The sequence below is a fragment of the Antrostomus carolinensis genome, unplaced genomic scaffold, assembly GCF_000700745.2.
Source record: "Antrostomus carolinensis isolate BGI_N321 unplaced genomic scaffold, ASM70074v2 scaffold28774, whole genome shotgun sequence".
Taxonomy (NCBI): Eukaryota; Metazoa; Chordata; class Aves; order Caprimulgiformes; family Caprimulgidae; genus Antrostomus; species Antrostomus carolinensis.
Genome location: NW_010309161.1, coordinates 3,190 through 12,430, shown reverse-complemented (window position 1 = coordinate 12,430; position 9,241 = coordinate 3,190). Strand labels below are relative to the sequence as shown.

Below are 9,241 nucleotides of genomic sequence, written 5' to 3'. Positions count from 1 at the left end.
TGCCCCACGCCTGCGGAACAGTCGGACGCTGTCACCTCTCCATGCCCTGCTTAGGCAACATGCCCTTGTAGTCTGTCACTCTGTCTTTGGCTGTATTTTGAGTTTTGAACCTCAGGATTTAAAGTCAGAAGCATTGACCTTACCAAAGCATTTGACCCTGACTCCAATAAACCATTCTTACGAAACCAGTACACAGTCTTGCAGAACATTGCAGAGCTGCTATTCCCTGGATATTTAGAGTACTTGGACACAAGTCATCTACAAATCCTTCTGGGAACACTTGTGCCACTGTCCATTCCCTGGTTTCATTTTCAAGTTGGAATGGTCTTTGGGTCTCTGAGCCTTGTCAGTTAATCCCTTCTACAGAAGGAAGGAGCAAGAAGAGGTTGGGAAGGTGATTATCCCTTGTAGCTGAAAGCAACATGGGAGGATGCTACTTGGAGGCTAGAGCAGGAGTAGCTTGATGAGTTGGAAGCCTTAGCAGCTGTAAGGCTGGGGAAGTAACCAGATAGGTGAGAAGGGGCTACCTTCTCTGTGTGCACTGCAGGATGAAGGGCTTTAGAGTCTTGCAGGTGGAGGGGGAAGCAGAAGGGGTGTCACCAGTGATGAAGTGCTGGTATTTGTTCTACCATAACCTCTCCTTTTGGATGGAAGCCTGGAGGAAAGAGCTTGGTAGTACATTCTGCCTCATCATGTGCTTTTTTGTCTCACTGTTTGCTGTGCTGAAACACTAGTGGGAAATGAGGGCAGACAGACCTCTGGGGGAATGCTGGGCCACTTTTGTTTACTAAAGGGCTATGCCATCCACCTCTTCAAAGAAAGAAGGGCTGAATTGGTGCAACGTCCACTGTGGAGCCTCAGGGATATTCCAAACCAATGGAAAAACTGTCCTGTCTGCTCTTGAGAGGGGATTCTAGGCAGATGTAAGAGGGGGCTCACCTGAGATTAACAGATTCTAGTTTCACAGAATTTAAGAACAGGGATGTTGGAGAAAGAGACATGCTGGCAAGCTCTCTGCACTTTCTTTTTTTTCCTCTTCAGTAAATGAAATAGCTGGCTCAGGACTGTCTCCCCATTTCCCTGCATCAGTGAGAGAAGCACAGAGAGACTAGTTCTGCTGCATACTGATTTTCTTTGTAGCTTGCTACCTTTAGTAGAAAGAAGATTCTGTGCAGCTTGACCAGATTGAGGCTAGAATAAGAATATCTGTGTTTGTAGCTTCTTGTTAGGCTCTTGGGCATCTTTGCAGCAAATTTTTCTTTCCCTGTGTTTGGCTTGAGATTTAGCCTGGGTGGAACCTATCTGGCAGGTTTCTACCTTTGACTCAAATTAAATCTTTGCAGGGCAAGGGACTTTGCATTGTTTTGTTTTGTTATTTTCCTGTTCGTTTCCACTGCAGTGGTGGAATGGAGGAGGAAGGGTCCCTGCCCTCAGAGGGTACTTTGCATCTTTCTCTTGCTTTGTCCTGACTTTCAGTGCTGCAGAGCAGCTTTTGCCTTTCAGGTTGAGCAAGGCTGTGGCACTTGTTACAAGTAAGTTGCACTCTCCTAGGTGAGGACGACAAGCTGATCCTGTGTGATGAGTGTAACAAAGCCTTCCACCTGTTTTGTCTGAGACCGGCGCTCTATGAGATACCAGATGGTGAATGGCAGTGCCCAGCGTGTCAGCCTTCTACTGCCAGGCGCAGCTCACGAGGCAGGTGAGTGACCCTCCTTTCCCTTGCCTTGCCACTGATGCACAGTTCTAGCCACGCTTTCCCAAGATGACCGAAACAGCCTGAAGCAGAGACCCTTTAAAGGGTTTGACATAGCCTAGTTAACTCCATGGCAGTGGCACAATAGAAAAGCAATTTTTTCAGGCTGTAATTTTAGCACACCTGTGTTGAACTGACCCATGACAACTTCAGGAGTTTTAATAAATAACTTATGTTTGGCAGTGAAAACGTGCACAAAACATCAACCAAAAATAGATGCGCTAAAGGCTGCTGGTTTTGCCTGAGCAGTTGGGTTGTTTTTTCATGGAAGTCTAGCTGGTAGCACTGCAGCTCAGCAGGCAACTGGGCTGAGTTACTGTCAAGTTAGAGCAGACTTCACTCCAGGCTCAGCCCCTACTGTGCTACTAAAAATCAGGCTACAAAATGCCACTCTGATGGTTTTCTGGACCTGATAAACCTTAACAAGGCAGGAGTTCTTAGAGGGCTACAGAGAGAACATGGTTTGAGGAGGAATCAAAGTTGTTCTGTGCAGCAGAAACTAGTAGCTGCCTCCTGACAGGAAGGGGTTGAATTGTTTTTTTGAATGGCGAGCTGGAAGTTGAATGTATGGGAGGCATTATTTTTCTATTTGCAATGTATGTTCTCTGCTGACTGTGACTGTGCCGCATCTGCGAGGTGAGGTTATCGAATGGCATCTGAAGCATAAGCAGTCAACAGACCCTCCCTTCCAGAGCAGCAGCTCAATAAGGTGTGCTAGCTTGTAACGTGTAGGTGGTGTATGGCCTTAAAAGTATTACTTACTCCCTGGGCACCATTTAAGAGTTCATCAGGCTTGTACAAAAATGACAGGGCTTTAGTGCAGCTGTTCTAGCCTGACAGAGTTACTTTGATGTGGCAGAGTCACCTGCAAGCTGCTTGGCTCCTGGATGAGAGCCATCAGGTAGGGTAACACCTGTCTTGTTATCTGCTTTCTGCTCTTGTCTTCCTAGCTGAGGCAGGAAAAAAATGTCAGCCTGGGTGCACTTTTGCCCCTGATGTGTTGTGGGAGCTTATTCTTACTACTTTTACTGCTCAAGATCTTCAGAGGATTGAGACTGCCGCAACAGCTTTGCCTGTGTCCCCTTTTGCCTCTGCACGCTGTTTTGTTTACAAACCATTTGTAATGGTTTGAATGCTTTCACAGACACATGCGAGAAGTCAGGAGTGTCCTGTGCAGGGAGTCTCTGTGGCTTCTGACATCAGCACATGAGAAGCTTGATTCTCTGCTCATGAGTAAATACAAGCTTAGCTGTGAATAATACTAAACAAGGTCTGTTTCCTATAGTGCATGTGCAAGTGGCATGACAGTGGAACAAGATAATGGATAAGATAAAAAATTCCAGCAGAAACTAAAATGCCCCCCTTTTGAAACCTCTTAGGCCAGGCCTGCAGACCTGAGTAAAACAGCAGCACATCCTCTTGGGGAGGAGTCATTGCACATCAGTCACAATCTTAAAATCCATTATCACATGGTCAAGGTGTCTAGAAAAGCAATAAATACACAGCTGCAGCTGTTGGGGGCTTTTCAGCCCAGATGTTCAGATGATAGCCTGGGAAGTACCCTGTCAGCTGTAGCTACAACTTGATAGTATCCTCTCTGAAATTCAGTAGACTGCTTCAGTCTGAGCCTGGGTGTTGATTTTACATTGAGGTGGTCAGCAAGTGTCTGCCTGTGAACAAAGAGTACAGAGGGCCCAGGGCCTCTGAGGCCCAGGCTCTGGTACAATAAATGTGTTTACCTGCTTTACTCTAGGAACTATGCAGAGGATTCTGCTGAAGATGAAGGTGAAGAAGGTGAGGAAGCTTCTGATGAACCAGATGCAGAGGAGGAAGAGGAAGAAGAAGAAGATTATGAAGTTGCCGGACTGAAATGTAAGGCTTTGACCATGCAGGAAAGTAACAGAAAATACTAAGACTCTGTCTTCAGTGTCCGAAGTATTAATCCTAGTTGGGATTTGTGCTTTTCGTCACGCAGAATGGGTTCTTCCTTGGAAACAGTGGGAGATGTTGCAGGGGAAGGCTGTGGTGGTGCTGGAGTGAACTCGTCCCGTTGTGAAGGGGTCGGCACTAGCAAAGATTGAAACTGCAGTGAGCTCACGCTGCCCACTCGCTCCCTGGGGACGCTGCTGAAACCATTAGCAGTGGTGTGGGGCGGTCAGCAGAGGTGGCAGCAGGGCAGGCTGAGGCCACAGCATTGTCAGGCTCTGTACCTACAGCGTTTGTTGGGAAACTGGATCCTGGTAATAGATGATCATGGACCTTTAACCCCAACCCTCTCTCCTCGCTTTTTCCCTTTCCACCAACTTACAACCTCTTAAATGCAGGATTTCTGGTGATTTGGGAAGGAGGCATTTTCAGATAGTAGGACTAGTACTTCCTCTGCCCGTTCCTGTGGGAAGGCACAATACTCGAGGTTTAGTGTGGCCTGGACCGCCAGCACCGTTTGGTTGTGTACAGAGACCACTTGAGATGCATAACTGGCTCGCTCCCAGGCAGCTGAGTGAAATAAAAAAGCATTTTCTAGACTCCTCAATAACTGCTTCTCCAATTAACCACTTTTTAGTATGTGTATCCACTTTGTTTTTAGGGGAATTTGACTCAGTCTCATTTGGACAACTTGATGTACTGAAAAGATCAATCTTGGGAATGGCTCGCTGCCAGCATTTGCTTTCTGTCAAAATGCCCTTGACTGACATAAAATCGACTTCAGTGTCTTAACCAGGGCAGATGGTGGAATCCAGAGACTGGGACCCAAAGGATTATCCCTTGTTCTTTCAAGAGTTTCCATCCAGGTCTATCAGTGTTGATTTATTCTGTTTTGAGGGATGTTCACTGATAGCCTGGCTACGGACGCTGCTTGTTGTTCTGTGGTGTATCCATGTCCACACTTGGAGTGTGTTCAGCCTGTGTTGCATGGCCAAGTCAGGAGCTGAGCCAAGGTTTCCAAACAATAGCAAAAGAGAGTTAGAGTCACTAAAAATAAAGTGCTAAATGCAACCCCTGGTTTTAAAGAGCATTAACATGGAAAGGTCACTGTGGAAAACTTTTGTTTGAATAGAGAAGTCCTATTAATCCTCATGGCGTTTATCCTGAGGGATATAACCTAGAATGTTGGATTGTCAGACATTTAACATGTGCCACACGCTTGACACGCAGGCAGAGCAAGAGCAGGCAGACGTCCCACTGCCCCGACACACGCTCCTCGTGTGGGGGGCCTGGAGAGATGATTTATTGGACGGGGCTGGATTAGAGGGTGCAGATGAAGTGCTACAGCGTGCTGGATACAGCTCACTCGAGCACTTGAGACCAGGTGGAAGGAGCTTGGCTGGGGAAGGCGGCCAACACATTCTCCTGATACAGAGGGGTCATGGGAGAAATTTAAGGGAGTGTGTCAACACGCTTGCGTTTCCATCAGTGTGAAGCTCTGACAGGCAGACTAACAAACAGGCGAGTGCCTTTCTCTGGGATATAATGCAGCAGCTCCAGTCTTGGGGAATAAAATCCCATTGTTTCCCACTTGCAGCACGTGGAGCAGCTCCTGGCTGTGGTAACTCAACACTCCCCCTGCACACAGTTCACTTTTCAGGGGGGGCTCAGCAGCTGGCTTATCCCACTGTGTGGGCCACTCGGAAACACTTGGAAGAGCACCCATCTCCAGACCGGTGAGGAGGAACCGGGGGAAACTGCACGTTTGTGTTCAGAAGGGATGCTGCAGTGACAGTTGTCTGTCCTTGCATCACTTCCACTGCTCTCTCTCAAGTCTCAATGCATGAGGGTCTCAGCACTTGGCTCAGAGGGGTTTGCTGATACAGCCCTGGGCAAGCCTGACCTGCAGCAGAGGAGCTGGAAGCTCCCAGGTCTCCCTCAGAGCTCGAGGATCTACCACTGCTGTTGGCTGGTGTGTGTGACCACCCTTTAGCAGAAGGCTGTAGCCAGACAGCAATGGCCCGTGTTTGGACAGGAGGCAGTTCCCTGTGTGTCTGATCTGGAGCAGGTAGCAGGAGCACGGCTGACATGAGCGTGGGCTGAGGAGAGTAGCTGGGTCGTTGCAGTCGTCTGTGGGTTCACCAGCTCCTCTGCTGTGTGTGGCTGGGCAAAGGGCTTGTGATCTCTGCTTCCAGGTTAACCCTTTCCTCTAAGCCCATGGTTTCTATGTTTCAGTGAGACCCAGAAAGGCAGCCCGGGGCAAGCAGAGCACAGCCATGTACTCCTTGAGGCAGGGAAGGCACGAAAGGAAGAAGCAGTCGCTGCACCCTGCCAGGGGACCCCGGCAGCGGGCTGCACCTGTCAACGGCGCAGACATTGATGAGCTGGTAAGAGCCAAATTGCTCCCTGGAGGCTGCTCACATCATGAGTTATAAACGAAACAGGTGTCACGCTTTCTCCCCTCCCCTTCCCAGAGAAATACCCTGAATCATATTGTGAGACCCGGGCTGGGGGTGGGTTAACAATGAGGCAGATCCTTAAGGGCCTGGTACAAGCGGAGCACAGATATGCCAGGCATCTTTCCCCAGCCACTTTCACACATTGTCCCCCTTGAGTAGCAGGCAGCCTGCAGCTTGTTAAAGGGTTTTAAATAGTATCCATGTGTCTCTGCAGAGAGGTGGGGGGACTGAGGGGGTCCTGGGTGGTCAGAGAATGCCAGCAATGTTGGACTCTTGCTCCCCAGCCTTGGCCGTTTTCTGACAGTTGTTGTCCCTATGGTCACTCCCCAACCTCCAGGACATAATTTGGCTGGTTTAGGTTTCACTTGACATTTAAAGAATAAAACCTTGTGCTCCTGAACAGAGCAATCTTGTGTGTGTGTGTATGTGAGGCGGGGTGGAGCTGCAGCGTGCTGTGCTGTCAGTCCTGGGGAGGGACACACCAGAGGGGATATGTGGAGATACTCCAGCCCCATGGGCCACGTCACAAGCCTCTGCTAGATCTGCCACCTGTCCACTGACCAGCTAGTGTTGGTGTGTCCTGCCTCTCTTCTCCAGCTGCTTGTGCTGGCTGTGGGTGGGCTGGCTAGTGGATCTGCAGTGTCCTTTTATCTGGTCTGTGTTCCACATTGGAGAGAAACCAAACCAGCAAGCCCAGCATGGGCTGCCACAGCCAGCTCAGAGGGATGTTTGAGTGGGCAAAGTCTTATGGGAACAGCTGGGTTAGAGTCTCTGACAAAACACTTTCTTGGGGAAGAGGACTCTGCTCGGGCTCTTTTACTCACTATTTGTCCTGGGAAGAGACTGAAGCAGGCTCAGGAGTAGTGCCCTGTGTTGTGGAGCCTTCCTGTTGTCTGATGTACCCCAAGTGATGCCTCACAAGCTGTGTGCTCAGAGCCCAGGGGATGTCCCTGTGCTGGTGGCTGACCTGCTGTGGATCCCTGGGCAAATGGCTGACCTTGTGTTCAGCCTGTGCACAGGACAGCAGTGCTGGAGGCATCAGCTGCTCTTTGGTATTTAAAATGGCACGGTTGGCTCTGTGATGTCAGTACGGCAGCACAAGTGCTTCTCCCTCTGCCTCTTGTGTGCTGCCCCGCAGGGGCTCGGAGAAGGCAGGGAGAGGGAATTTACATTCTCCATTTGCTGACACTTTGGCTGCTTGTTTTGACCATGTTGTCTTTGAACCTATCTTGAAAAAGCTTGTTGCCCCCAGAGAAATTACAGGCTGCTTGTCAGCTATTCCCACCAGAGCTTCTGCATGGGGCTCTTGTTCTGTAACTCAAGCTGCCACAGTGTCTTGGCTGTTACCATCAAAGGTCCTGCAGCAGAGCAATTTGCCTCTTGATTATTGTGGAAGGTGGCTGCATCTGAAGGACTTGAACTTTGTTTCTGCAGCCATACTACATATCCCCAACCACTGAGACACTAGCTTGTAAGCGAGAGGATTTTAAAGAAAAGCTTTGCTAAGAACCAGCTTCTTTGGCCTTAAAACTGTTTGCTGAGCCCTGAAGCCCATCGTGGTTCCCTCCTTTTAACACCATCCTTTGTATGGGCAGGTCCTTCAAACAAAGAAGACAGCACGTCGCCAAAACCTCGAGTTACAGAAGTGTGAGGAAATCCTCAGCAAGCTGATCAAGTACCGCTTTAGCTGGCCCTTCAGGTGAGGGCAGGTGGCCTCCTTCGCCGTGGGTGCAGGACTGTCCGTGGGCAGCATGTAGGTGTGGGTTGGCCGTGCTGCTGTCCTGCCAGGTCCACTTGCTGGCTGTGACCAGGGCTTCAAAAGCAAGTTATGGATGGGAAGGAAGGGAGTGAAGCTGCTCCAGAAAAGACCACCACGCTCTCTGTCCTCTGCTGGACTGAAGACGTGGGGCCCTTCTGAGGTGGTGTAACGGAGGGTTGGCAGGCTGCGGGCCGAAGAGGGGAGGCTGGGGTGGGTGATTTCTGCAGCCCCCAGAATTTTCAGGGCACTGTAGGCAGTGTGACTGAGAGGACGTGCCAGTCCCTGTGCCCAGATTGGCTTCCTGGGCAGAAGGGCAAGCTGCTGTCCTTCCCATCATCACACCATGGCCGCCGCAGGGCCGGTGTGTCTGTAGCACTGTCGAGGTGCTGCTGGGGTTCGTTCGGGCGCTGGGGGGTGCAGGTCGGAACGGCTGCTCGAGAGAAGGGTGGGGGTGGTTCTCGCTCCTCTGCAGCTCTGTGCTGTGTGGCCAGGGCCATCATTTCCCTCCTATCTTTGTGGCTCTTCGTTTGGCAGGGAGCCAGTGACCACAGAGGAAGCTGAAGATTACTTTGAGGTCATCAGCAACCCTATGGACTTCCAGACTATGCAGAGCAAGTGCTCTTGTGGCAATTACCGCTCGGTGCAGGAGTTCCTCTCTGACATCAAGCAGGTGTTCTCCAATGCCGAGCGCTACAACCAGAACGGGAGTCACGTACTGTCCTGCCTGGAGAAGACGGAACAGTGTTTGATTGACATGGTGCACAAACACCTACCTGGCCACACATATGCACGCAGGAAACGCAAGAAGCTCTCTGCCAGGTGCCAGGAACTGGAAGAGCAGGAAGAGGACAGTGAGTCGGAGCCCCTTGAACATTCCCGGGGCCGGAAAAGGAAGAAATGAGGGATGGGGAGACTAGGGGGAGAGCCAGAGCTGGAGCAGGCCTTCTGGTGCTGCCAGGCAGCAGGATGGGTTGTCTGGAGGGAATGGGGAAGCAGCAGGCACTTCTTTATTAATCCAGCCTTCCCTTTAGCCCGTCCTAGTTTTAATTTTTCTGCAGTTTCCTCAAGTATTTGGTCATCCACTGAGTGAGCAGAGATGACTTACCGCTTCCTGCAAAATCCATAAAGCTCTGAAGGAGCCTGTCCTGGTAGGAGGGGAAGGTGGGAGGGCAAGGGGAAGGCCTGGCCAAAGCCCTGGCTGGGCAGGGGAGCACGATGCCTATTCCAGCTCGGGTGCTGTTGGCTTCCTCGGGATGAGCCACTTCCTCCCTCCACGAGCAGCCAGTGCCAGAGTGCGGTGGGACCTCTGCCATCATCTGCCTGTGATGTGAAACCAACCTTGAG

General features: G+C 50.5%; 1 protein-coding gene across 1 annotated transcript in view; it reads left to right on the top strand.

Annotated features, from left to right (window-relative positions):
• The window catches only part of LOC104523450 (tyrosine-protein kinase BAZ1B-like), a gene marked incomplete at its 5' end in the record, with an annotated part of 15,386 nt that extends 6,371 nt beyond the window's left edge, over positions 1 to 9,015 (top strand). The window contains 5 exons of the mRNA XM_010166021.1: positions 1,552 to 1,699; positions 3,507 to 3,625; positions 5,915 to 6,066; positions 7,734 to 7,837; positions 8,432 to 9,015. Coding sequence (XP_010164323.1) covers positions 1,552 to 1,699; positions 3,507 to 3,625; positions 5,915 to 6,066; positions 7,734 to 7,837; positions 8,432 to 8,798 — 890 coding nt within the window. The remainder of the gene's footprint in view (positions 1 to 1,551; positions 1,700 to 3,506; positions 3,626 to 5,914; positions 6,067 to 7,733; positions 7,838 to 8,431) is intronic.
• Between the last annotated feature and the right edge of the window lie 226 nt (positions 9,016 to 9,241).